Source organism: Ciconia boyciana, chromosome 16 (genome assembly GCF_034638445.1).
Source record: "Ciconia boyciana chromosome 16, ASM3463844v1, whole genome shotgun sequence".
NCBI lineage: Eukaryota > Metazoa > Chordata > Aves > Ciconiiformes > Ciconiidae > Ciconia > Ciconia boyciana.
The window spans coordinates 7,142,496-7,170,290 of NC_132949.1; the positions used below are offsets into that span (position 1 = coordinate 7,142,496).

The following is a 27,795-nucleotide window of genomic DNA, read 5'->3' on the forward strand; positions in this document are numbered from 1 at the left end:
CTGCGCGGCCCGCACCCCGCCCCGGCCCCGGGCACAAGATGGCGGCGGCCGTGAGGGCGCCCGCCGGAGCCAAGGGCCGGGGCGGCGGGCGGCGCGGCGGAGAGGGCCCGGCGGCGCGGCGCTGAGGAGGCCGCCCTGCCCGCCGTCCCCTCGCCGCCTCGTGACGGGCTCCCGCGGCCCCGCCGCGGCGGGGTGGGGCTGCAGCGGCGGCCGCAGCCGGGCCGACCCTGCCTGGCGTCCGCCGGCCCCGCGCCCCGGCATCGGCGATGAGCGGCGCCGCGGAGGCGCGGGAGCTGGAGGAGCGGCTGCGGGAGGCGGCGGCGCTGGGGGACGTGGAGGAGGTGCGGCGGCTGCTGGGCGCGGGGGCGGACATCGACTCCCGCAACGAGATCAACGGCTGGTGAGGGGCGCCGGGGGCGGCCGGGCCGGGGCCCCAGCGCGCTGCGGGCGGTGCGTGGCCTCCTGCCGGGTGGGTCGGGCCGGCAGTGCCGGGGGGCAGGCCCTGGGCTCGGGGTTGCTGCCGGGCCCGGCTCCCCGCTGGAGGGGCGGACGCCGCCCCTGCCTTGCGCGGGGTGTTTGGCCAGACGCGTATGGGACCCGGGGCTCCCCGCATGAGGCTGGGCACCCCTCGTCAGACGTAGGGGAGAGCTGCTTTGAGGACGCAGGCTCTTCTTAGTTTTCCTATTTACAAAAAAGGAAGTGCTAATCTCAGGAGCTTTGCGATTTACTGCTAAAGAGGATCATCATAAAAAGAGGCCATCCTCCTTCCACTTGTCACTACGTGTTCTGTTTGCTAGAGGACCTCTTCTAAAGTTGTTCATGTCCACCAACACGGTTCTTTAGGACAGCGGTGGAGAATCGCTGTTTACACTGTATCAAGGTAAAGGAGGGTCTTCTCCCACAGAACTTACAATAGAATAATAACTTTAAAAAAGTGATGCAATGAAGGAAACTGTATTCCCAGTTGTTGTCACTCTTCATGCAACTCAGGCGAGTTAGGACGCGCATGTGAGGAGGAGCCGGGCAATAGATCTGAGGCTGACGGCACAACCCCTCTGCTGCCTTCCCCGCAGGACCTGTTTGCACTGGGCCTGTAAGCGGAACCATGCTCAAGTGGTCTCCTGCCTGCTGGATGCTGGTGCCGACAAGCAGATCCTGACCGCTAACGGAGAGCTGGCTGCACAGTTAACTTCAAAAGCAGACATCAGGAAGATTTTGGGAGGTACTGTTCCCATTTTAAAAGTCATCTACAATTCTTGGTCTAAAGACTAAAGCATTTTTAGTGCTTTTACCTGAGGCAGTAAATTGGCAAAACTCCGGCTAGGACTACTGTATCTCATTAGATAGCTCCGATTTATAACTGTAATTCATACTCAAGCAAATAGACTTGGAGATTTTAGGTAAGAAGGCCTTTTATTCTGACCTGTGTCATCAAGAGATTGAAGAGCTCTGTACTTTGGGAAATGTGCTGCTGCAGTCCTATTTGCTCTCATTAAGCAGAAGCTAGCAGGCAGGCTGCAAATGGAGACGTTCACAATTGTACAATTTGACTGTTGTCTGACCATAAGAAATGTTACAAATCTGCTCAAAATAACTGCAGCATTTCAGAAGTTATGGCTTCTGAGCATTTTGTTATACTGTGACTTGCAATATGATTAATTTTTGCCCCATAATTCTGTCAGCTGCCACTTGTTGAATGCACAGCAAACCTAGTTAGATGTACGTGACACTCCTGAACGCTGCCAGTGCCTATTTCCATCAGCATCTAGGTACTGTGCTCCAGATTAAAATTTTTAAGTGCTTCACCTTTGGAAATGTTGATGTTCTGTCTTCTGCTAATTGCACTTAAATTGCTCTCTGCAATGATATGCTCTTACATCAACAGTGCAGAGTTATCTTAAATGAAGTTGCAGCTAAATCATGACTACATGATTTAGGTTACAACAGTCTCAACTGAAGAAATGGCATGTTCTTTGCATGAGCATTTTTGGGGTTTTTTTGGGCAAGGTGGTCATCTCTTGGACTTAGTTCATGGCAAATGACTTCTGTTCTGTTTTTAACATCTAAACTGTCAAGTGTGTGTGAATGAACTGTTCATGGTTGCCTTATTTTTCTGTCTGTTAAGCTTTCACGTGTTTCCTGGGGAATAAACACACATCACTTACATTCTCCTAAATGGTTTTTATTCTGGGAGTGTAGTGCTATTGAGCAGATCTTTCTGAACTGCTTTGATATTAATATTAATGTCCAGTAATCCTCAGTCAGGCAAGAATGTAATTTGCTGCAGTACTTTTAAGCAAGAGAAGAGTTGGCTTCAGTATTATATCAAATATTCATGTACCCAAAGAAATGCTTGGTTTAATTTGTTGGCATGGGTCATAATAAACTATTTACAGCAGTGTTATTAAAAGCATTGCAAAATGAGAATTAGTGAAGGACTACTGGTCAGTAGTCCTTTGAAAATGCTGGAATAACACTGCTAGAAATGACGGATCTTTCAATGGTTATTTTTTTCCCCAAAAACACAATACATTGTAGAAATTTGTAGATTATGCTTTCATTTTACAGCTACTTGCCTTCCAGGTGATACGTGCTTATGATACATTAGTATCATCCTTTGATTACCTCCAAATGTGATGTAGTTTTAAGACACAACAGGAAAATTAACTATATTCAAAATGAGAAAGATCTATCCAATAACATGGTGGGTTTTTTTCTCTCTCCATCCCCTACCCCCCATTTTTGAACTTCATTAGTAGAGGAAGAAACGGAATGTCAAGGAGTGAAGGATTTAAGTTTGCCAATTGTTGCAAACTACTTGGCCAACCCACCATTCCCGTACGTTTACACTGAAGAAAGCATTCCAGACAGCTTGGCAGAATCCCAGAATGAAAGTGCTTCCATCTCTTCTGCTTCCCAGTGTGAAACTAGTCCTTGTTCATCGGCAACTCAGGTTGAAAGCATATGCACACCCACATCGTGCAACAGCGAAGATGATTTTCCCGCACTAGGCGCTGCAGAACAGCTGCCCGCCCCGTCAGCAACTATCGCAGCACCAAAATGCATCCAGCCTGAAGTGCAGAACGGCCCTGTCTGCCAGCCGTCCTCGCCTCACAGCAGAGGTCTGTTCTCTCCAGTAGCATCCAAACAGGCTGTACCTCTGCAAACCGACAGTTCACCGACTGGTCCCGCACCAACATTTCAGCCCTTTTTCTTCACTGGAACTTTCCCATATAACATGCAAGGTAATGAAGTGTGATTTCCCATCCTCCTACTGTATTCTGTTCCATGTTTTTGTTACTGGCTGAAAGATGAAGTTAAAGAATCATTCTGCTTTCAGACTCATGTGGAATAGAGGCAGAGATGTTCAATTCTTTGGCCGAAAGTACCCAGAACTTTTTTTCTGCTCTGCTAAGTAACTGTCATACTGTATTTTAAACATGGTAATACTTTGCAAGCCAATGGAAAGATCAGTCCAAGCAACATAAAAATTCAAATTTTGCAATATATTATATAGTATCAAATGTATTTCTGGTAGTTTGGTAACAACTTCACTTTGTGACTGGATGGACCAGATTTTTAACATTGTAAACATGGTTCCCTTGGGTATTTCTTGCCATTCAAATGGAAGCTGCCATTAACTGCACAGTATTTCTCAGTGAGATAATAGGTATTGTATTATAAAACCTGAATTCAAAAGATAACGGTAAATACTTTAGTGTTAGGTTTGTGTTGTTTGGTTGGGGTTTTTTGAGGAATTAACCTTTTAATCTTTTTTTCAATCAGAGCTTGTGCTTAAGGTGAGAGTCCAGAACCTCAGAGACAATGACTTCATTGAAATTGAACTGGACAGACAAGAACTGACCTATCAAGATCTGCTTAGAGTGAGTTGCTGTGAATTGGGTGTTAACCCAGAACAAGTAGAGAAGATCAGAAAATTACCTAATACACTAGTAAGAAAGGTAAGAATTGAAATTTGAGATTAATTTGACTTCGCACTTTGTGAAGGTCAGTTTACATCAGAGAAGGTATTTCTGTAAAAGACAGGCAAAACATGGGTGGCCTTGTGTTAAAAAATGACTTAAGTTCACAAATTCAAAAGGATATTGGACTTTTCTTAAAACTTCATCACAACTTACTTAAAAATACTCTTGTCAAAATAGGCAGAGCGTTTCAGCTCCTGAAGCGCATGAAACTATTAGAGCTTGACTTTTTTTTTAAATGTATCAGAAACAGTCCATTAGTGCGCTTTTAACATAATTGCCATGTACTACTTCATTGTTTGCTTGCCTAAAAAGAACAAATAGTAAGGCGAAAAAACCCCACAAATTGGCATGTGAATAATTTAAAGATATGCCATTAACAAACGCACATGCTCTTCTGTTCCAAAAATACCTATTCTGGAGGTCTGTAAATGAAATGCATTTGGTCACAGCTCTCAGTTAAGTGACATGCACAAACACAGTCAAACCATGATGAGGTTCAAGGAGAGAAAAAACCCCAAACATGCTTTGAAAGAAAGAGTGTATACTGGTAGGACTTTTTTTTTTTTTCATTATTTATTCCTATCGTTGGGTGTCACCTCCCTGGAATCTTAGTTTTTACTTCCTTTAGCTATTATTATAATAAATATTTACAAAGTAAGACCAGGTATGTTTAGAAGTAATGCGTAGTTCTGTCTGTTCTTCAAAAGGACAAGGATGTTGCCAGACTTCAGGACTTCCAAGAGCTGGAGTTAGTTCTTGTGAAAAGTGACAGCTCTCCTTTCAGAAATGCTGCATCAACTTTGACGGAGAGACCATGCTACAACAGTAGAGCATCAAAGCTGACTTACTGACTCTTCTAGATGCATCTAGAGTGTGAAAATCTGGTAATTCTATGCTGCTGCCTTTTGAAGGCAGTGAATTAAGCGTGTGTAAAACCTTAAGTTATTGTTAGGGTTACTATTTTAACCAATAGTTTATCTTTTATATTTAATATCCCCTTTGCTTTTATTTTTTTACTTGATACTGTATTCAGATAAGGGATACCTCATTTGTCTACTAAAATCACATGCTTCCAATGTATTTCAGTGAAGCCTATTGGTTGTATTTGGCAACAGAGGGCAGGAAAGACTTAATTATTGATATGAAAAGTATGTTGAGTACTCCCACTCTTTGACCAAATAAGAGTCATGGAAAAGAGATTCAGGAAATTGTGTGTGTATATATATATATTTTTTAAACTTCCCGATTAAGTTAAATGTCAGAGGGTATTCAGCATACAATGAACAGTTGCTCTCTCAAAATGTAAAAGTCCTTAATTTCTTGCCCCTTCACGAAGAGTTACCAAGATGCATTGTCTTGCATGCTGGGGACAGAAACATTTAATGCTCTGAAGTGACAGGAGAAAAATTTTCAATGGGCTGAAAAAAGTGGAGTGTCCACATTTAAATGTTTGTTGCTTTCCTATATAAGAATATTGTTACTTAAGTGATGGCATCCCTCCACACAAAAAAAAAAAAAAAAAGGAAGCCTCTCTTAATTAAGGAGCATTTAAGTCACAGAACATGTTAAAGTGCCCCTTCAAAAGAAAGCCCTTATGTTTCAGGAGCTTGGGAGGGGATCACAGACCTGTGTCCATGGTTTTATTTATTTATTTTCCCAACAATGTGAGGAGACTATGCATTACTCACACCAGAACTGTTAAGTCAGATATTCTTTATGGCCCACCCTCACAGACCAGTTACAGGGTGTGTGGTTAGTTTCTGCTGTGTGAGGAGCAGAAGCACAACAGTATACTCTTGAGGTATCACAACTGTAAGGAGCATACCATGCTCTTGATTAGCCATACTAAACTGAAAACATACACTATTAACAAATAAATAACCTGTAACTTTACATGTTGCACAGTCTACTATCACTTTTACGTAGTGTCCAAAGTTTTAGCCAGATAAGTACCAAAAGGGCTGAATGCCTCCAGGTGCTTTCAACTGAATTTTTTGGGGAAAAAAAAGCAGACTCTGGTTAAGCTACAGACTACTTAACTTGCATTTAAGCAAGTCAGTAATGAAAACATCCATCGGGGGTTTTATGAATGGCAAAAGTCGTCATTAAAACACACCTTGAAGTCACTCCCTTTCAGTCTGAACAAAGTATTTTAAGTCGCAGCATTGCTGGAGTATTAACAGCCTGAAGCTTCCTGTTAATGTGGTAGTCTGCAAAGTTACACCTTAGGAGGCTTTTTGTTTTACTTAGTAACAAAAACTACAATGATCACCTTTGCACCAAAAACCTTAATGGGGTACTGGTGGGTGGAAGGGTGAGGGAGTTGTTTTTTCTGGACATGAGCTGCTCCCCCCCCCCCCCCCCGTAGTATTGATTTTCCTTCCATCTCTCCTTTATTTAAGCTGCATTAGAGCAGAGTTTATGCACAGCTGATGCAGTGTTTGTTGTTGTTGATCTGGATTGTAATGTTGATATTCAGACCATAAATAGTACAATCAACGTGTTTTGGTAGGAGCAGCATGGCTGCCACCCTGTCTTAGCTTCCTGCAGCACAGCTGCTTTATCCTTCAAGTGGCTCCTCCAAGCAAGGTTAGTAAAAGCATGCATGTCAGAAGAATAGAGAAACCCCTTCTGCCAGCAGAAGAGATGCTTGACTCTGGTTTCAGGATTTTACCAAGTTACTCTAGGCTTAAAATTCTTGCTTAGTGCATTCAAAATAATTACTATCCTTTCCCCCTTGCTCTATATCCATCTTATCATTTCAACTCTAACGCCCCATTCTCAACACTGGCCCTTCTCTCTCCAGGAGCTGGGCTACTTTAAAGTCTGATTCAACTCCTGGTAAGCTCAAGACTGTGACACAGTATGAAGTAAAATCTCCTAACTATGGCTCCCGCTTTTTTTTTCTTGTAGGACAGGAAAAGAATTTTTAACAATTGTATATTTATGTTTTCAGCATAGCTTGGAGGCTAGTTCAGATTATGTGCAATAACTGTTTGAAAAACAGTAGGAGTTAAATGGCTGAAAATTAAGAGCATCTAATTTCTTTTCAGTTCCTTCCTTTAGGAAATCAGCATAAAGACTGCCTCCACTAATTACTGAACATTCAGCTATAGGAACAGCTGGTTTAAAAAAGCTTTATTTGCTCTAGTTTCCACAAAGAGTAACTGTTAATGTGATAAGACTAAAAGTTTAATCATGATCTGACTGTAATAATAACAGTAAGTCTATGCATTCAGAGAAATATTTTTGTATGTTTTATGCAGTTTGATAAACTCTAAGGCACACTAGTTATGTTAACTGTTTTTTGTTGGGTTTTTTTTTTTTCCTTTGAACAATAAACAGTTCGTATGACAACTGAAACTAAGTTTACAAAACTTACCGTTCTTCCAAGGACAACTTTTGTTTGCACTACAAACTTGTATTGAACTGACATGCTACTCTTCACTTACATTAAAGTATCAGTTGTTTCAAGTACCTACATCTCTTCCTTTTTCAGGGAGTGGGGGATGATACATGGCACTCTAGAGGGGACAGGACGCTCTTAAAATTCTAACACAACTTTGAAAAATGATGGGCCAGTACGTTTTTAACACCTAATAAAAGACTGTCAGGCTGCCAAAAACAGTATGGAGAAAGCATGTAGGAGGTGCTTAAATAAGCTACTTGCTTTTTGCATAGCATTCCTAGAAAATCAGAGACAATATTTATCCTGGGCTCGAGCTCTGAAGATGACACTTTTCACACAGGTGAATCTGTTGTGGAGATGCTAGTTACAGTCAAGTCTGAAGGTAGTTACTAGAAAGGCACCATGTTTCCTATGGACAGAATTTTTCCTTCATCTTCAATACACTAGAGAGAGACTCCACTATCAAACATGTCAGAATCTGAATGCCAGTCCAATTTACTAGAAGTTACCTCATTTTATCATTTATACCTGTGCAAAGTAAGGAAGGGAAAATGCTAGTCCTGTAACAAATATGTGCAATGGAAGGTGCAAGACAAACATTTTAGCCACTGAAAAGAAGTTAACGCATTCAGGCAGTAGCTGAATCATATCTCTTACACAAGTTTCAACAGGAGTAGGTGTTCATGCAATGTCCATAATTAGAACTTAGTGCTAATTTTACTTGCTCCCACTTAAACTAGTTTTTCTTGTTAAGTTTTTCAAAAAAACCCCACCACCCAGTCTCAATCCTCTGCACCCCCATACGGGTGTCTGCTTTAGAACGATAAAAGTCAAAAAGGGAGCATGGCTGGCTGCATCTCCTTATCAAAAAAACAGCACTCATTTCACCAGAGGGACCAACATGCAGGTCCTTTTACGAGTGCACGTCCACTAACAGATGATACAAGGCACACCAAAATTAGAATCAGCAAGTTACAATAGCGCTTTGTCCATGTATGACTTCAGTTACATGTATGGTCAAGTCCTGAATACTAATATGAAGGATAACACTTTTTTAAAAAATGTAAATTCAATGCCTTACAGACACAGCACTAAAGTACAGTTTACTGTCTCTACTGCTGACTAGTACACACTGCAGTTCTCTTCCAACAAGAGCTACGCTTGCTTGCGCTACAGCTTCATAAGAAGGCATAAGGGATGTCTCTTTTCCCTCATATCTGTTGTAACATGCAGACTGTGCATGCTTACCAACTGCATACAGTTGTTAATTAATATTCTGAACTGATACTACAATACAAATGTAAAGGCAGTCTTGATGGCCAACCTCAGCAGTGGTATCTTTATGATAACACTGTAAAAGTCTAACTGCTTTATAAAGGCTTAAGGCCTACATTTTTATTGCGAGATTTCTGTGATTTCTTAACCAACTGCAGCATAAGCTGCACTTTTTAGGGGACACACAATCCAACAGCCATCTAACTGCTGAAAAAGTAAGCTTGAAATGAAACACTAACTGATGGCACCAAAAAAAACCAAACCCACAAACACCACAGAATAACTAAGCATCCAAATTAATGGACTAAGCTTGAAGACATAAGTAGATTTATTAGGAAAGAAACTTACTTAATATTAAATGTTCAATGACAGAGACAATCAAATTTGTAACAGAAATTCAAAGATACTTTATTTCCATTTCTCGTATATCAAGAAGCTAGGAATAGCTTGGTTGTAAAAATGGGATTCATTTTAGTTCGATTCACACAAATACTAAACATTTATTCTTGTGTTTAAAGTCCAAGAATGAAAACTTGCAATTAAACACTGAGCAAGCCATGTGTTCAGGTTATGTTGGTTTCTTATCTTAAAAAGTCTTAAAGAAAAAAAAGGATACAGGACTTATATTCTCAGTAGCATATGTGCTATTATCAACACATCTTTCTGAACTCTGGGAGGAAACACCAGTCCTGAATTAAATTTTATAAAAAAAAAAATTTCTAACTCAACTTTATATTTTTCTAGGCCACTACAGCTTTCTTTCACCTCATTTTAAAGCAGATCTTCAGTTTAAGCTGTCTTCCGCTGTCTTCGCAGACTCTTCATGTAGTAGTCCTATAATGCAAAATTTTGGGAAAACAGACAATTAGACAGCATTAAGAGCATTTAGTTTGCCATTCCTATACATTGGCCCAGTTGTTAGCTGTCATCTTAACTCTACAAAAACGTCAACATTGAACATGACTGGCTTTAGAAGCAATAATGTAGCATTAATGGTTTAATAATCAACATTAAGTGTTTAAGAGTTCCTAGCATAAATAACGGAACTACAATAACAATTTATGTTGCAAGAAGCTCATTTATCAGCTGTACTCTCCATTGTTAGTTCCTTATTTCAGGAATACAACTAAAGACCTTCTGTAAGAGTAAGAAAGCTATGTCAAGAGTGGGGAAAAAACTTCAAGTTTTCCTTTTAATACAGTATTTGTATTTCCTATTGTTTAGCTGTTTCATTTCCAACAAACAGTTTTTCAGCATACATTCTTGCCATGAACATTGTAATCATTTGGTGGCATCTGTCTTTGTATTTACATTTGCCTTAGAAGTCTGTTATCAGCCATTCCACTTCTCTGTACTATGGCTGACTGCAAATTCTCCTACACAGTAGGAAATATTAAACACATACCTCTTAAAGACTTGAATTGCATTGAAAGTAACAAGGCGATTATTATGTAGTGTTTATTGCATTTTAAACTCTTTAAAGATATCTAATTCTGGGCAGCACTGCATCCCTACATACAGTTGAAAGAAAATTCCATTCTGTTAACATCAGATTTACAGTATTCACACAATACACAAAAAGTCCTTTTCACTATCTTGAAAATCAAAAACACAACAGTAAGCTTAAAGATTACAGGCAACAGCATTCAAACATGGATGTGGGTAGAGAAAGGAGTACCTGGCATGAGTACCTGCTTAGTTTGACTGAATCCTTGATTTTTAATTTGGCTTTTCATGGGCCGCTCACAACACCAACGCTGTGTGAGGTATGGTAGTCAGCTGCAATAATTCATAAACCCTACACTTCCATCAATCCAATGCTACTGGCTCTCGAGTTACAGAACAAACTGCATTAGAATGCAAGGCAATAAAGCAAAAAAACTAGAAACATCCTTGACAAAGAAATACTAGCAGTTTATATGAAAACAAAGTAGTCCAACATGTGCCTCAAATATTAAGTATTAAAGCAAAAGTTTCTGCTGATGTACCAACACAATATGGACTTAAATACAAAAACAGTTCAACTTTTTTTTTAAAAAACGATAACAAAATCCCTAAAAATAAAAAAGGATAATTAATTTTTCTATGGTGGCTATATTACAAATATGTCCCAAAGAGGCACACTAATGGGGGCACGAGTCTGCTACAAAATAGCTGAGACAAAACAATGTACCTCAAAATGTTTTGCAGGACTACACTGTCTTTTCCTTCAGAAGGTGCTTTAGTATGTCTTCTTACTTGGCTTAGTTCCATCTTCATCTGTGCATACTTACGCTGCACTGTTAAACAGTAACAAAAAGCCCTAATCAAAGTTTGAAATAATGCACTTACCTCTGCCTGATCTGAGGTCATATCAGATCAGTTTTAATTGGACTGAGTGTCACCTTCAGATTTAATGTCTTCACTGGTCCCATTGACCTCATTCTTAGTATCAATCTCCTTCGAGTCTGTATTTGTGTCTTCACTCTGTTTTTCTCGACTACTGGACTTCATACTACTTTTTTTATCATCAGATCCCCTCTTTTCTGCCATGAAAGAAGACATTGACCATGGATTTCAAAGTAAAAACAAACATTGCACATGTGAGATATATATTCAATACAAAATGGGACTATTACTTTCTATAGCAGTAACAGTAATACTCAAAAAGTTACAGAAATAGGCTTCAGACTACCATGCTGGAATGGAGAGGGTACAAAAAAAGGTCAAAGGGGACAGTACAGGGTGGGGAAAGAGGAGAAAGGACAGACCTCCTAACAGAGGCAGCTACTCGACTGTCTGTTGAAACACACAAATTGGGGGTAAAGAGGCAGTCAAGAAGGTAGGCAAATATGTAATTATGATGCATGGCTTCCTTACTTATCGTGGGACTCTCTTTGTCCCCAAGTTTTAATTTATGATGTGTATGGCCTTCTTTGGTTTACAATTCTCATTAAATACGGTTCTTGAAAAGAATAAGAAAAGAGTGACAGGACAATGCATCAGTGCATTATCAAATAAACCAATACTTGCCAATTAAAAAAACTGGCACCCCCAACCAATCGAATACTCGGGGAAACAAACAATACTAGGCATCGCTAGCTTTGAAAGTGGGGATCACAGTGACAATCAAAATTAACTTTACTGCACAGTATATCACAGCAGCTGCATGCTTGTCAGCATTATTAATTCTTAGTTTTATAAAAACAGCAGTCATTTATAATCCATTCAAAAAGGCTTGGGGAGACACTTTAGAAGATACATAAAAAGCACTGTTTTCCAAAGGCAAAGGAACAGCAAGATGGGAAGGACCCCACAATTCCATCACGAATTGGAAAGCTGACTGCAGAGTTTGCTACAGTGCTGAAAAACTCATCTTTTCCTCAATAATCTTCAAAGAAGGAAGGAAGCCAGAAATAAAAATTTTTCCACGGGAAGAAAAACATCCAGTATTAGAGCTGCGTGCCTCATCCATAAAGTCAGTATTTGCAAATTGAATAAAAATATAAATTATTTCTGTATTATTTCACACCATAATATTCAACCGTTGATCAGTAAAGACACTTTGGAGAGAAAAAAAAATAATCTGAAAAACCAACCTCTCAGATGTCATCATACAGAACAACATTCATGCTCTTTTTTCTGATTATTCCCTGCTATCCGGGCAATTAAAATAAATAATATAAATATATATCTATATCCCCAACACAGGAGCACACAGATCGAACACTCTGAAAAAGCTATTTTAAATAATGTTATCACCTAGACTGGCATAACACACTTTTATATTCCAGAAGACAAAGTAGAAATTAAGCTTTAAAAGAGAAGCAACATCCCAACTTCTTTGTTTTAAAACAGACCACCAAAGGGAGGGGTAAAGCCCCCACACAGAAATGAGGGCAACTGCCTAATGAACACTACTACTGAGGTTTCATCTGAAGCAGCACATCCCGTACACGGTGCTTGGAGAAAGCACACAGCGATGTCAAAAAGCTAATTGAAGAACTAATAATTTTGTATCTGTCTGCCCTCTGTTTTGCAACTCCGCAGGTAGATTGCACTCTAACTAACCTTGTTAAAAAGTCTTCTTTTTGTGTCTTATAGGTATCTCCGATGCACACGTAGATCCACTGAGGAATAGTAGTCTTGTTTCCCCGCAGAGGACTAGTAGTCAGTCCAATAATCTTATCTTCTGTCCTATGTAGATATGGTAGATCTTAATAGCCCTATGGATGTGCAGTGTGCAGGGTTTTGTTCTGTCTTGTTTGTTTCTTGAATTTGGTCAGGAAGGATAATTTTGTTTAAAGTTAAAAAACTACTATTGAACTGTGGTATGAAAGATGAAACTCTTCTAAAAGCTTTAATAATAAAATAGTTTTACCATAGCAAACCTCCAGTTTGCCAAGCAGAACTGAGAAAGTGTATTCAACAAATAGTCCAATAACTGAACTTCTTTCAACTCCTGGAGTATCTGCAAGCAGTTAAGTTCCTCCACTGAATTTTCAATCAGTAAGATTTCTTTCTTTAAAAGCACATACAATTAGTTTGCTGTTGAAACTGTGTATATTATTTCAGCTGTGATCTATTAGGTATAATCACATAATACTGACTTTGCTTCCTGATTCAACACATGCACACTTTTGTGATTGAGTTCATGTGGGCAACTGAGATACATTTTGTGAGAACGCTCACCAAGATAATGTGAATGGTTTTACTGTTCAGAGAATGCAAAAATCCATCAAAAATAATATCCACTATTACTGAGGGTTTGGGTGGTCTGACAGTATTTGCTGAGGTTTAATCACTAACATGAAAACACAATCACAAATTAATTATTTTTATATAAGTACATGAATCCAGATTAAGGAAGCTAAAGAGCCAAGTTAGAGTGCTCTGGAGGCATGTTCCAGTATTAACCCCTCATAAAATGAGGGTACTTGCAGAACAGATGTTTTCCTTTTCTTAAAAAAACCCACAAAACTATTTATTCCACCTACTCTGAAGTTAGTTTACTTGAACAGTAGTTGCGTTCTGCTGGTTTATATTAAGCTAATGCTCAGCTAGTGTTTATGGCTGGCAGGCTCCCTCCTTTAGCAAATGTATCACTGTTCCTGAAACTCGAGTCAGAAATTAAGTATCTCCATTTTTACATATACTTTTTTCTTACAATCTTAAAGGTCACTGTATTCCACAGTATTTTAGTGAACAAGAAGCCAGGACTTATGAATTTTCAAAGTATGGCACTAATTTAATGTGTAACAGTAGGCAAAAGTCTTGGGCAACTGTGCCTTGCTTTTTTTCCTGTTAAGATTCATGTTTATAAAGCAGTTTGAGATTTCAAGATGAAAGGCACTACCATGAGTAGTTACAGCCAGGCTTTTGCTGCTTACTATAATTGCAGATCAATGGTGGATATAAAGACAATTAGGTTCTGAAGCCAATATTCCCAATGGAACAGTAAATGTAGTAAGTTAAGTCTTAACTTCTACGTTACTTCTTTTTGTGCAAACAGCAGAGCAGGTAGCCAGCCACACACTTCAGATATATGAACCTCTAAAGCTATCTACTTAACAACTTACAATGCCATATTGCAAACATGAGGATGTAATGGTGTTTACAGCTTCATCATAGAAATTCAAGGCTTGCTTGTTAAATACTACTGGTTTGTTTTTTTTCCTTTTTTCCTCTCTTTTATTAAAGATTTTCCTAACAAAGGGAATACAAACGTCTTCAGCATTACACTCCTGCTCTATGGTCTATTTGTGTTTCTACAAATGTTATGATTACATAGCCAAAAAAAGTAATTGATTTTCCCAGGTGGAATTTTCATCACAGCTCATAGCATCACCTCACTGTTCTCATTTCTGGAGGAAGAAAGTAGCAAGCAGCAAATAAAACGGCCAGCAAGGAAATCACTCAAGTTAAAACTAAAAATGTTGAGATGCTGAAGAAAGTTCACTAGCTCTTCTATTTATGGAAGGATTAAGGAAAGAACTGAAAAGCCATTAAGCTCAAAAACAGACCAAATTTGAATAAATAAGAACACAGTTATTTATATGCATAGATACACAGAGAATACTGAATAGGACATTCTTGACTAAGTACCAGAAAAATCTGTTCATAAAGTAGGCAAAAAAGGCACAATATCAGGTAGGAATAAAGTAACAAATAGATAGATATAGGCTACAATACTGAATCGGAGTTTAAACACTACGCATCAGTTCCACTGTCAATGAGCAAGCAGCTAAGAACCACTTGCTTATAAAGGGCAAAGCAAAATGAGAGAAGAATCAATACTAAAGATGCACCATAGTATAAACCAGAAAAAATTAAAATGGTCCAAGTCAGTCAGGCAAGAAAAATATACAAAGTCACTACCAACATTTTGGGAACTAATCTGCTGGATAAATATGGAAAAGTAAGGGTAGGGCAAACAGGCCTGTGCAATCCAGAAACATGCACATAGCGCCTTTCATTCCAGAGAACCTCAAAAGTACCTTAGAAACGTAAGAGAATTGTTTCATCCACTACTGACGGTCAGCTCTAATAATGAAGTGGGGTGGCTGTTTCAGACTGGACATTAGTCAGCACCCCAACAGAGCCAGTAGTTTAAGCCGGGAGTTAGTATTACATTCCTCCAGAAGTTTCAAAAGACTTTTAAAGGGGGAAATTTAGCAGTAACACTGAATTAGTATCTTGTCACAGAACGTGAATCTGTAGCATTCTCTCTATAGCTCTTTTTAATCCTACTTAAAGGTAAAGCTTCCAAACGCCAGCCTTTGATGAAGCAGTGAGTGACCATCAATGCTGTTGTACATGGCATGTTCTGCTATAAAAGCGTTCCAAAGACTAATACGGCATTCGAGACTCACCTAAATCTCACTTCATTAAAAAAAACACAACAACAACAAAAAAACCCCAAACAAACAAAAAAAACCAAGGGGGAAGGATGGGGGGAAGAGCAGGAGATTGGGGAGAGGGCATGAAATTGTAATATAGAGCATTACAGAAATTCTGCAAGATTTATCTTGGACTGCATTCATAGATTAGAAAAAAAAAAAACACAACAAAAAACTTAAAAGCACTATTAAAGGAAAATAAAGAAACATGATAGTGTAGAGTAGTAATAGATGGTACAGGTGAAAAACCAGCTACCAATCTTCCACAAAACATGTACGAGCAAAGGGTAATTACAGAAATATCTGCTAACAGTAGGAACAGAAGATATTCACTCTTACGAAAATCTGATTACAGGCTTATGTTTTTCTAAAGGTAAACAGGTCTTAAAATACATCAAAATCCTTGCACCCTTAATTTGCGGACAAAGTGGTAAGCTTTTAACAACTACTGTAACAGGTAAGAGGTGGACACTGGGGTGTACATATGCACGCATGTGCATTAACAATAACTGGAACGAACAAAACACTTCAAATTGGTTAACAGCAACATATACAGCTTAAAAAAAACAGATCTGATTTGATGCTAAGAACTTTCAGTCACTCACTGAAAGACTAAGAGCTTCTGAGACTTTAGGGAAAGATTAGTTTCAGAACTTGATACGAACTCAGTCTTCACACAAACATACCTTTTTCTTTTGACTTCCTGTCTTGTTCTCTCTCTCTGCTTTTGCTTCTGTGCTTGTAGGATTTCCGATCCCGGCTTTTTGATCGTCTCCTGTCCCTACTGCGAGACCTATGTTTCCTTTCTGATCTATCGTGACTTCTGCTTCTTCTTCGGTCACGACTCCTTAACATTCAGAGAAAATTTCAGAAATGTAAATGTTAGCTGGTATTTTCTAACTCAGAAGATAAAATAGTAAACCACTAGCACTTTCTAACACATTATTTGCAGAAAACAAATATTTAAAACAAGCCTTAGCATACTGCATATAAGTACTTCTCAGTACATAAGATCTGGCTTCATGTTGCCTTCTTCATTTACTCAAACATTCAACCACACAGTGTAAAATATCCACTACTATGAATTAAAGACCAACTTAAGGAAAAAACAAGACCCTGTTCTTTGGGAGCATTTGTCTACTCAAAGCTCCTTCATAAGACCACTTCCACCACAATGGTGTCATTGACTTCCAGAACTGGAGAGAAGACAGTGAACATGCAGCAAAATTTGCTTATCCCAAGAACCAGTAAAGTATGTCTTCATTTAGAGATAAGAACAGTGAAGCTAACAAATCAGTGATGTGACCCAGGCTGACAGATCATGTCCCCACAAGATTTTTACATTTTGGAAAGTTACATGAAAATACTTACACACACACACACGTACCTGCTTCGCCTTCTTTCTCTGCTTCTTGATCTTTTGTGGTCTCGTGAACGGCTGCATCTTCTGTCAGATGTTCTGCTTGAATGTCTACTCCGTGAACGACTCCTTTTACGTCTGTCTCTATCACGAGCCCTCTCTTTTTCCTTTTCTTCTTCCTCACGTCGTCTCTTCCTTTCCCGCTCTTCTCTTTCCCGTTCCCTCTCTTTCTCTCTCTCTTCTCGTTCTTGTTTCTCTTTTTTTAACCTGTCATCACGGTCAGGTTCTTCTGTTCTTTTTCGTAACTTTTCCTTAAAAAAAAGTTCACAGAAAGAAATGAAGATTAATCAAGATACATCATTCAATATAACTTAGTTTATACATTCTGAGGATGTAGAAGCTTAAGCTTTTAAAATATTTCAGGGTTTTTTTTTTCCAAACAAAGGACAGCCTACATAGAAGCACTTTCTAAAATCCCTGAAATGGAAATCCTTTGTCTTGCAGAACTTTTTTGCTTGTCATTCTCACAAGAACAAAGGCCACACTACAGTTCTTTACAAAGGCCACAAAAAATTCCCACCTAAATTTACATCTTTGCTTATGTCTAGTGTAATCACATACAGTAAAGAATGTCAGTGCAAGCATAATGCTAAATGTGTAGTGGGATTCCATTTAATTTTTATGTACCATCTTTGGAGTATTTCACCCACTTGAAATCATCCACTGGACAGCCTTTTGTTTACCATAGGAAGCCTCCAAGCAGTTTTTTATTTCAATAACTGAAGAGATGCTTACTTTTAAATCTTCTACAGTAGCTTTTATTTTGGCATAACCCATGTGCTGCTTTCCCATCAAGTGGTCATCTACCCTGGACTGTGCATCTCCTACAATTAAAAAGGCTCCACAAACTTCACAAACTTCCATTTGCTTTTCTTGGGCTGCAAAGCTCTCAATTGTCTGCAAAAGAAAAGGTTTTGATAAAGCAAAAGAAAAGTTTTAGCCAGAAGCTAGTGAAGATGTTTAGAACTTTATTGTTATTGTTGTCAAATCCTAGGCACTAATGAAAACTGAAAATCGTAACTGCATGCTTTGTCTTTGGAGCACTGAACCTACTAGGATGAACAGGGCAAAAATAGGCTACATACGCCCATTCCACGCAAGCCACAAGGAAAGAGTCAATTAGAAAACACACAAAACGAACTTTATTCCTCACTGCAAAGGATTAATATGTATATAGCCATATCTGCAGCTTCCTTGCAATCTCAGGATTAAGGAAAATAAAAATCAGTTTTCTCTTAAGATGATTTCTTTGGCATCAACTGAAATGTCTGGAGCTGCAGAATAACCATGGAATACATCTCAAGGAATGAAAAAGCTAGAGTATCCCATGAAAAAATACAAAAAGGAATGCTGGGCTTCTCTTTAAAAGGATGGTGGTGAAATTAATTCACTGTTTCAACAGACGTAGGAGAAATACACTGGAATTTCAACATAAACCCAAGTGATTATTGGGTTCAACATAAACCCAATGTTAATGAATCATATAATATGGACACAAAACACTATTGCCTGCAACATTTATGAACTTTTAAAAAAATAAAACATGAATCACAATTTGGGCATATTATAAAACTCCAAAACTTAATATTTAAACATAAGTTCCTTTTTGTTGACAGGCACTTGCTACTTAACACATTAGTTTTGGCTTCTGTAGCTCTCAAAGTCAGACAGATGCCTGTCTCGAGTCACAGACCTAACACAAGGGCTTTCTCTAACACAGTCAGATTGGTAATTCAGTGAAATAATATTGTGGAGGCAGAGTTTAACTGAGACTTGAACTAGAGTAAGATGCAAGCTCACCTCCAGGACTGCTGTGTAAATAACTTCATAATTTGTGCGCACGAAACCCACTCTCAAGGTAGCACGCTAAATCAACACACTGGATTAACTGTTATTGTCTAATAAATTCTGCACACAACTTGCATGCCTTCAGTGTAAGGACAAGGTTATTAAGAATGTACTGTTGCACCAAATTTTGAAATAAGTCTGACAGAACTACAAACACATTACTTACTGAAGTTGTAGACCTCAGCAATTCTCTCTCTTCCTTTAACTGTTCAACAAGTTTCATCATTCCTTGTGCCTCTTCCACTTTCCCTTCTGAACCTAGTTCTTCAATCTAAAGGACAATTAAAAAAAAATCAACTATAATTTTTAATCAAGTAACAAAAGCAAGAGATGTCTCTTACAGGGGGTAAAAAAACCCTCACCTGTTGTAGAAGTACATCAATTTTGTCAGTTAACACCTGAATCTTCTCTTCATTTTTACCAGTAGGTCCTGCTCCCTGTCAAACAGTACAAGTGGTTTTTTATTTTTGTTTTAGTTAAAATAACTTTAAAACACACAAATGTATGTCTTCTCATATTCCAGAGACACTTCAGATCCTCCTGCATCTTCTCCCATGAAGATCTACTAATAGTCTAGTCTAACATAAAACGCTCCTCAGCATAGCTTACTCCACTCTTGCTGAGTGAAGCAAGTTCTAGTCACACTAATTCCTCCTAAATCAACAAAAACATTCAAGGCCCTGGCCCATAAAAGGTAAGACATCTGAATTCAAAGTCCTAAATTTAAACTCTGAAACTGCCATGCAGCTGTTACATATCTTTGCAGACACTCAAGTATGACTTAGAAGTTCCGTGGGCTCTGAAATTCAACTTCTGAGCATAAATGCAAAAAGAATATCACTTCATCCAAAATGTACTTGTTAGTAGTGTCCTCTCTGTGGGCTGGTGGAACAGACTTACATTTGCTTCCCCAACAACCTTTGCTCTACTCCACAGCCAGTAAGCTCTCTTGACTGAAGATACTGTCCACAGCTCCTTCTGAAGCAACTGGACTTTGCACAGGACAATTAATTGGGGCAGCAAAAAGGAGCAAGGCTACCCTAGAAGTCAGGAAACTCTCAGAGCACAGGCCACAGTCACTGCTCCAAATCAATCATGGGAGAAGAAAAAAAATGAGTGGAGTAGACACGTAAAATTTTTCTCCCAGTCAGTTTAAGCTTTTCATTAACAGCTGTCTAATATGCAGCTTGGAACTGAGAGAAGTTGCACAGAAGTATTTCTTTCTCAAACTTCTGTGATTCCATCATTGCCTGCCAATGGTGGTGCTGGAGCAGAAAGGGGCTACTGCCTAAGGGTGGCAGCTGACAGGGGGTTTAGCTCCATCAGCTGCTGAAAGACCCAGTACTTGCCTACATCAGTAATATCACCACGATATAGCTTACTAGTGGAGGGAAGGAGGAACGTGCAGCTAAGGAAGAGAAGGTAAACTGAGGTTAACAGGGTAAAGACAACACTTGACAGGATTAATGTTCCAGGGCAGTGAACAGACACTGATGCCAAGGAAACAGAGATGAGAGAACAGAAAGGGACTCTTGCTGACTATGGAGCCACCTGGCTTGTCCATTAGGGCTAGATGCAATCTGCTGGCTAACAGATAAAGAGACTTACCTAATGGGAACCTTCTGGAAAACAATGTATTTTACCCGAAGAGATGAGGTAAAGAGAACATGAAGACGCTATCTAGAGGAAAAATTGTCTCAATGATTCTTCCAGACTCACCCCAGAAGACTGTTGATTCTGTGACAGTGCCAAACGAGCATGGCCTCTTCGAATCCTGCGTTCTACCTCTGCCAGTAAGCTTTGTAAATAGCGTAAGAAGTCTCTTTCATAGCCCACTTTCATAAAACGAGAGCTCTTCTCGTACCTGGTAAAATGTTTTAAAAATGAAAGCTCAAGTCACTCCGTAATATATGAAAAATAAATAATAAAACCTGTAATGTTATTAATTCTTGCTCAAGGTGAGAGAATATTATACATTTAAATAAATGTTTACATAAATCAAAAAGCAGTTAGTTTCTCATGGTTGGGTTGCTTTTAGGAAATTTCAAGAATCCTAGAAACACTATTTGCATTAACATATCAACCAACATACTTACTGTTTACGTAGATTTTCATCATGAATTTTTTCACAAGGACCTAAAAAGACCACACAAAAAGTTTAAGCTTGCATTCTTGAATGCTGTATTCACATTTCATCAGCATTTGTTTGTGCACTGTGATAGAACAGAGCTATAAACACTTCCCAAGGACTTTTATGCCTGCCTTTCTGCTTCCTTTATTTGGAGTTTGAAAGACACATTAAAGAAAAAGAATGCCAATATGGTTTAGTAATTATAAAACCACAGAAGATTCTGAATGACATATAAAGCTTTCATATAAAATAGAATTTCCAGATCGAGTTTTACATCGGGAAAACTACACAAACAAAATAATACCTTAAACACCTGGGGCCTTAAAAAAAAAAAAAGGAAAAGGAAAAATGACACATAAGGGTAATTTAACCAAGCACTTTCTAAGCTCCAGACAGTGTTCTTTGTAATAAACAACTGGCTACTTAAAACACTGATCTTCAGAGTAAAATTAGGAGGTATGTGGCCTGAGTTCATGAAGGTAGTCATGTTAAAATTCCCCACCTTCCCCAGCCTATCGAGCTCTTCAATGGACTTGGAAATTAACACTAAGACAAGAAGCCTGTTTTTCCTAGTTACTGTCTCCAAACCACATGTTGTTAGCATACCATGGCTTGAAAGCTACTAGTAATTTAGAGATGGCCTTCAGTAATAACTATTACAGTAAATGAGTCTCTTCTACGAAGAAGCTCAAAAATGTATAATCACACAAAAATAAGTTAAAACCCTGCCCAGGTAGAAATAAAACAAACTAGAAGCCAGCACTTCAGGAGGAGAACACCACCCCACACCCAATCATTTAGCTTACACTGTGAGGGAGGAAAAAAAAAAAATTTCACTTAGAGGAAGTAGGATCTGGAATAAATATTGCTCTTAATATACTATATCACTGGCAATCCTTTAAAAATAAAAAAGCCTATTTTCAAGTGTTTTGACAGAGCATTAAACAATAAAAATGTAGTTTGCAAACAAGAGCTCAATTGTAATTACATATAAGTGAATAAAAGTTACAAGACTTATAGACTTACCTAAATCAGAGCGGGTATTTGTAAATAATTCAGCTGGGCAAAAGCCACAAAGGTAGTATTTACAAACCTGACAGAGGAGAAGAAAGAAACAGGCATCATTTTTTTTCCTCATTAATTAGCAATTTTAGGTAATCACTTCTATTTTCTAAAATAGAGAGTAAAAATCCCCTTTGTACACTGCAAAATTTGTGAAAATTTTACAGAGGTACACCCTCTATCTTTGTGTTACTTGATAGCAGTAAGTGCTACAAGGGTGCATCTTAACAAGAAAACACCAAAATTCTCACTTTCCATTGCGATAATGGTATTTCTCAATTTTAAGATTACAGGGAAGTGTCACCTATTTGTAAATACAATATAGTATTTGGTATTTCCAAAGGAATTAAATCAGATTAGACTATAAAAAAAGTTACTGTGAAATTTCTTAACCATGAAAACCTACAAGGGGTGAGAATGTCTCCCATGGAAGCATGAAAGCAACTTCCTCTTAGCTTGTCCCGAACAATTTTGTGTTCATCCTCCATTTCTTCAATGCTACTGACTTGGAGAACAGGAGCCATCAGCATTCAAACATAAGGTACTGCCTCAAGGATTCTGATGTCAATTAAAAGACTTAAGAACACACATGCAAAAGCTTCCCCAAAATCCAAATCCCAAATCCCCAACATCCAAAAGCTTCCCCATTCCAATGCTTTTAAAAATCCCTACTTTAAGAATGATATGCAAGAGACATTGTATACCTCTTATGGCAGACATCGAAGACATTCATTTTAACCTGGTTTCCTGCCAACTAAAAAAGGGTTTGTTTTGTTTCTACATAGCCTATTTTTATATTAGCAAGTCAGGTTCTTTTTGATAACAGAAAAATACCACCAGGAAGTTAGGAAAAAAAAAACCTGGTAGCCTAGCCAGTAAATACTTAACATATGATGGGATAAAACCAGCTTTTGTTAAAAAGATTATTCACCCTCGCCCACGAGCACAGGCTTAGCTAGCCAAGTTGGTCAGTTCTTGAAGTTCACACACAAATATCTCCTGTCAATCCATGAGAACAGCCAAAAAGATAAAATCAGAAATACTTTTGCCCCTAACTTCATAAGGAATCTTAAATCATTAATGCTTCAACAGACCCTTCCCCTAGACATGATTGCCATAAATTAAGCGTCAATCCAAAACTAGCCTGGACATTCTTCTAACATCTCTATGCTACACCAGTTTCTAATATTTGGCAAATCTAATAATTGGTACTGCGTATTACAACCTAGTTCTACTACTCTCACATCTACTGTGGACAAAGATTTGCGACATATTATTTCCTAAGATACATTTTGAAGTATTTTAACAAATGGGGGTGAGGAGAGAGACCCAAAACCCACTCCACACCAACATCTCACTGAAATGCCTGTGACACCAGTTGATCAAACTAGATCACTCTGATTTATTTTTCCATGCTAACTGCCAGGCTACAAATCAGACTACAGAAGTTAAAACTGGACTGACTGCTTTACAGATTACTCAGAAAAACAATCAAGCTTTCTACTAACAAGCCATGGACACAAAAAACCAAAGCAAAACAAAAGTCTCTTTTATTATATATAATTTGAATACTTCTCCCATGATCCAGGTTATGACACTGGCACTTATCTGAAACAATTTATCAAGAACAGTTAAGAAAACACCACACAAAATTCCAAACTTTTTTCTTCTCGGGAAGCAAGGAGAAAGCTACTGGACAAAATCTGGTTTCAGAATCTGCTCTCTTCTCCGAAAGCTGCAATATCCCTTGTTCTAATATCAAGTTGTTTCAAGGGAGCAGTTTCTGGGATGAACTCCCATACTAGTCAATAGAAATATAATTTCTCTCTACATTCTCTTTCTCCTCCATTTTCTCATCCTCACATCCAAGTATTAGGGTCAGTGAAAAGGCGCTTCCCCCAGAAAATTTCAGGGATGTATTAATTTTGTAAGACAGAGAGCACAATAGTAACGGTCTGATCGTATTATGCTGTAAAAAGAGTTGTAGAACATCTTCTGTAAGTTCAAAAATTATGCAAACTGGCCCATAACAGTTTTGAAATAAATAGCAACAAAAGGAGCAAAGGAAAAGTTATTAGAGGCAGAAGTATGATGAAGGGAAAAAAACCAAAACACCAATCCCCCCACAACACCAGAAATAATTAAAATTATTTTATGAGGAGGCTAGGAAAAGCCTCCTCTTATGAGTTGATGGCTACAGCTAAAAACTGTAGTGACCAATAGTAAAATATGCAGCTTAAACATGGTCACACATTGTATTAGTTATTTATATATTTAAAAAAACACAAACAAAACCCAACCAAACAAACAACTAAAGCCACACACACTGAAAAGTTGCAGTAATTTTCTCCTAACTAGCTCTCGCTGTTATTGTACCTGGTCAATTCCTTGACATGCTCTCCTAAGAGGCAGCCTGCAGAGAAATACTCAGGTTAGAGTGGTTCAGACTAGTGTGTCTGCAGCAATTTTCTCCCTCTCTCATACCTATTTCATTATGCTCTTCAACTGATTTTGCTTCAACAGAAAAACATTACTTGAGAGAATCCTGCAGCTATCTTGAAACGTATCATTCTGGCTTAGCTTCACGGTGTGGTACCTCTGCCTTGACAAGCTGTAGATGCCAGTCAGCTGCACTTATAGTCGGTCTTAAGTAATCAATGATGAGTAAGAATAGAAAGGGCTAAGAAATGGCTGAAGCATCACAGAGCCGTTAAAGGACTGAAACAGAGGTGATATGCTTCAAATGGCATTACTCATCCATGGCTTATCAGACTGCTGCACTTAGCCCAAGTCAGAAGTAATATGGAAATACGTTCCATATTTGCAGAAACAGAGCAACAGGCAGTTTAGTATGGATATTTACCTATGCAGGTGACAAGCACTTACTCCTTTTTGTCAAATTATTCTGACGACTCCACTACCAAGAAGGTGTAACAAAGAGGAATGGTCCTGTCAAACTATTGCAGCAGGCTTAGCCATAGCTTGTGTCTCAAAGCCATTAGGATCTCACATTTCGATAAGACACTAGAACAAATACAGATAGACACTTGGAACTTTCCACTGCATCTCAAATTCACTAATCCTTGAAATCTCTTGGAGGTGGGAAAGTAGTATCCTTCACCTCAAAGCTGTCTAAGCTGACAGCAAGAATGGCTAGCTCTTCCAGAGTTTGTGAAACAATTGAAAGCTTTCCTAAATAAAGAAACTATTGACAGCTCTATATCATTAATACTTCTACATTAACATGTTCCTCTTCTGCAATAAATTATTTACTGATGGAAAAGTATCAATACAACTGTAACAAACAATTATGTACGCAAATTCCTTTAGGCAGACAATTTCTAGTAAAAAGGCCAAGAATAAAATCCAGCAGGTTGTGGCTTACACAACCAGAAACCACAAAATTCCTTCATATAGATGAGGACCAATTTGAAACCATTAAAGTTCACATGCATCAGACATTTTATGAGCAATGCCCACCCACCCAGAACCAAACAAACTTAAGCCCTTCTCCCAAACCCCACTCTTAAGAGATAACCTTCCATTACTAATATTCTTTGAAAACAAGTAACAAGTCCTTCACCCCTCATATCCCGGAGGATTAAGTTCTGAGATTCTATCCAGATACAAACCAATTTAGGTCTTTAGCATTAAGAAAAAATAAAAAGTGTAACACATCATAAATAGCTAATACCATCAAATAATAATTTAAATACAGAATCTACATTTTGAGAAATTGCATTCCTATCAGAGATAACTGCTCACAGTCATTTGTCCATAACAGCTCTCCACCCCTCCCCACTTTCTGAAAACACTGAATTACCATGAAGGAACCATCACAATCTCAAAACCTTATACGAAGCATGGGTAGTCAACACTGGGTTTTCTTGTGCTACAGAACAGCCTCAATGCAATCGCTGTTTCCACATGAACTTGTTTTGTATAGATGGCATATTAAAGCAAGAATGCATGAATCAATGAAGTTACTGTTCCAGAAATATACATTGTCTACGGATATGACAGTAAGCAGAAAGACTAAAATATATGATACTAATAATTTCCTCCTGCATAAAAAACAGAAAGTCTTTATGCCAAAACTAGAACTGATCATCTAAGGACATACTGCAATACTGAAATAAACAGCAACTGGGATTTCAATTTTTTAAGATTAAAGGCTTTAATTATGACAAAGTTTTAAAGTAAGAACTTAAGCTCTACAAAAGTCTTTATAATACACGATCAACATGTTTCATTAGAACTGCAAATAAATGCTCAGCTGTCACACACTCTGCTTCCACACCTTCAAAACAACCTACTCCTATCTTGTAATTCATTGCATCTTCCATATAGTTTTTGATATCCACCTAGATGCAATTTACAAATGATAAAGAAAATTGAGATGAGCTTGTTTTGATAACCTTTAGGTGATGCAGGAAGTCAAACTGAAACACATTTTAACAGTGGTAATTTTTTTAATGAACTCATCAGTTGACTATTGGAAACTATGGAAACATTCCTTTCAGAGAGGTTGCATTTAATCATGGTCCTATAAACTTCATAAATAAAAGCAGGAACAAACAGAAGCAGTTCCTGCAAGACTGAAGGCTCAACCCTAAGCCTGTAAATTTCCTACTGGCCTCAGACAGAGGACAGCTCTCCACTTTCTAAAGTGTCAAAGGAGGACTGGGAAGAAGCAACAAGGCACAGTGTCTGAAACAATAAAACTGAACAACAGCTTAGAGACAGATTCCTATGGTTACAGTCAATCTCTTCAGCCTAAAATTGAAATATTTGCTCATTTTAAGATTAATCAAGTTCAGATTACTTTCTTCAAGAGAAAGAGGCAAAAAAAACCCCACACCACCACCAAAAACAAAAAACAAGAAAGAAAATCCCTCTCACCTTGAGCAAAACAATCCCCTTATCTATTCTACCTGGACCAACATGGCTCAAGCCACTTATTTCGTATTTCCAAAGCTGAACAACTCCTTATTTTGAGTTCAGAATCAAAAGAAAATATGTAACTGAACACCTAACTAAATAAAGACATTTGGTTAATAAGAAGTCTAGAAAGACATTAAGAAAGTCAAGAAAACTTCCTGAACTCACAATTTCCTCTTGATGTGTACAGCTTACCTATACAGCAGTATTTTTCAAGCAGGGCGGGGGGGGGAGTTCCTTGCACTTGCAAAATCTAAGGCAAGACATACTTGACCTTATCTGATACATTCCAATACAAATTAAAACATGTATTAGCCATCTTTAAAAGGACATAACTCTCGTTTGAAAACATGAGATTCTCAGCTCTGTGATTCAGATGTAATTTAGAACAGCCAAAACCAAGCACCTCTCCCTCCTCCCAATTTAACAACATCCCAAGAAAATGCTAAGGGGGGAGGAGCTAAATGCTTTTTGCAGCTTAAACCACAGAAATTCCTATCACATAAATAATAAATTCATTATTGTAACTGTGATACTTCCTTTTAACATATACTGTAACTAAAAAAATATATGGGGGGGGGGGGGGGGAAGAGTATTTAATCAGAGTGTTCATCTCTCCCAAAGAAGCAACTATAGGAACTTTGTAACTATGATTGATTTTTTGTGAAATAACTTATAATACAACTACGATGGATGTCACTAAAGGTCATAATTCATTAAAGCTCGACCATACCTGGGGAGAAACACCACTCCAAAATAATAATAATAATGTCTCGTTTGAGCTATTTATTGCAGAAAATTAGCGAATCACCACATTAACAAAAAATACATAAGTACTAGAAACA

The 27,795-nt window shown here is 38.3% G+C and overlaps 2 protein-coding genes across 14 annotated transcripts in view; one reads left to right on the top strand and one right to left on the bottom strand.

Moving 5' to 3' along the window:
* Positions 1–12,890, top strand: LOC140660521 (ankyrin repeat domain-containing protein 40-like). Of its 5 annotated transcripts, none has more exons than XM_072881480.1 (6): positions 2–400; positions 1,074–1,222; positions 2,757–3,245; positions 3,787–3,962; positions 4,694–4,870; positions 12,754–12,890. In XM_072881480.1, the coding sequence occupies exons 1-5, from the start codon at positions 267–269 to the stop codon at positions 4,835–4,837; spliced, it is 1,092 nt and encodes a 363-aa protein (XP_072737581.1). In that variant the 5' UTR covers positions 2–266; the 3' UTR covers positions 4,838–4,870; positions 12,754–12,890. The 5 variants fall into 5 exon arrangements, with proteins under 5 accessions (XP_072737584.1, XP_072737581.1, XP_072737582.1 ...); XM_072881481.1 differs by lacking the exon at positions 12,754–12,890 and adding an exon at positions 11,935–12,044; XM_072881482.1 differs by lacking the exon at positions 12,754–12,890 and adding an exon at positions 7,332–7,444.
* Positions 9,019–27,795, bottom strand: part of LUC7L3 (LUC7 like 3 pre-mRNA splicing factor) — a 19,836-nt gene continuing 1,059 nt past the window's right edge. The window contains exons 2-13 of one of the 9 annotated variants that reach the window (XM_072881470.1): positions 21,974–22,040; positions 20,913–20,952; positions 20,536–20,680; positions 19,179–19,253; positions 18,983–19,087; positions 17,704–17,865; positions 16,936–17,219; positions 16,235–16,395; positions 11,055–11,195; positions 10,844–10,949; positions 10,362–10,427; positions 9,026–9,504 (exon numbers count right to left, since the gene is read on the bottom strand). In XM_072881470.1, coding sequence (XP_072737571.1) covers positions 10,403–10,427; positions 10,844–10,949; positions 11,055–11,195; positions 16,235–16,395; positions 16,936–17,219; positions 17,704–17,865; positions 18,983–19,087; positions 19,179–19,253; positions 20,536–20,680; positions 20,913–20,952; positions 21,974–22,040 — 1,311 coding nt within the window. In that variant the 3' untranslated portion in view covers positions 9,026–9,504; positions 10,362–10,402. Of the gene's footprint in view, positions 10,973–11,001; positions 11,196–12,720; positions 12,847–16,234; positions 16,396–16,935; positions 17,220–17,703; positions 17,866–18,982; positions 19,088–19,178; positions 19,254–20,535; positions 20,681–20,912; positions 20,953–21,973; positions 22,041–22,415; positions 22,503–27,795 lie in introns of those variants that run through there. The other 8 variants (XM_072881472.1, XM_072881469.1, XR_012045422.1 and 5 more) reach the window with 8 other exon arrangements.

Bases quoted from the DNA above. Each gene is read 5' to 3' on its own strand.
- LOC140660521 (XM_072881480.1), top strand. From the start codon at position 267: ATGAGCGGCGCCGCGGAGGCGCGGGAGCTGGAGGAGCGGCTGCGGGAG. The intron at 401-1,073 runs GTGAGGGGCGCC...CCTTCCCCGCAG, and splicing joins CGCAACGAGATCAACGGCTG to GACCTGTTTGCACTGGGCCT. The intron at 3,246-3,786 runs GTAATGAAGTGT...TTTTTCAATCAG, and splicing joins TTTCCCATATAACATGCAAG to AGCTTGTGCTTAAGGTGAGA.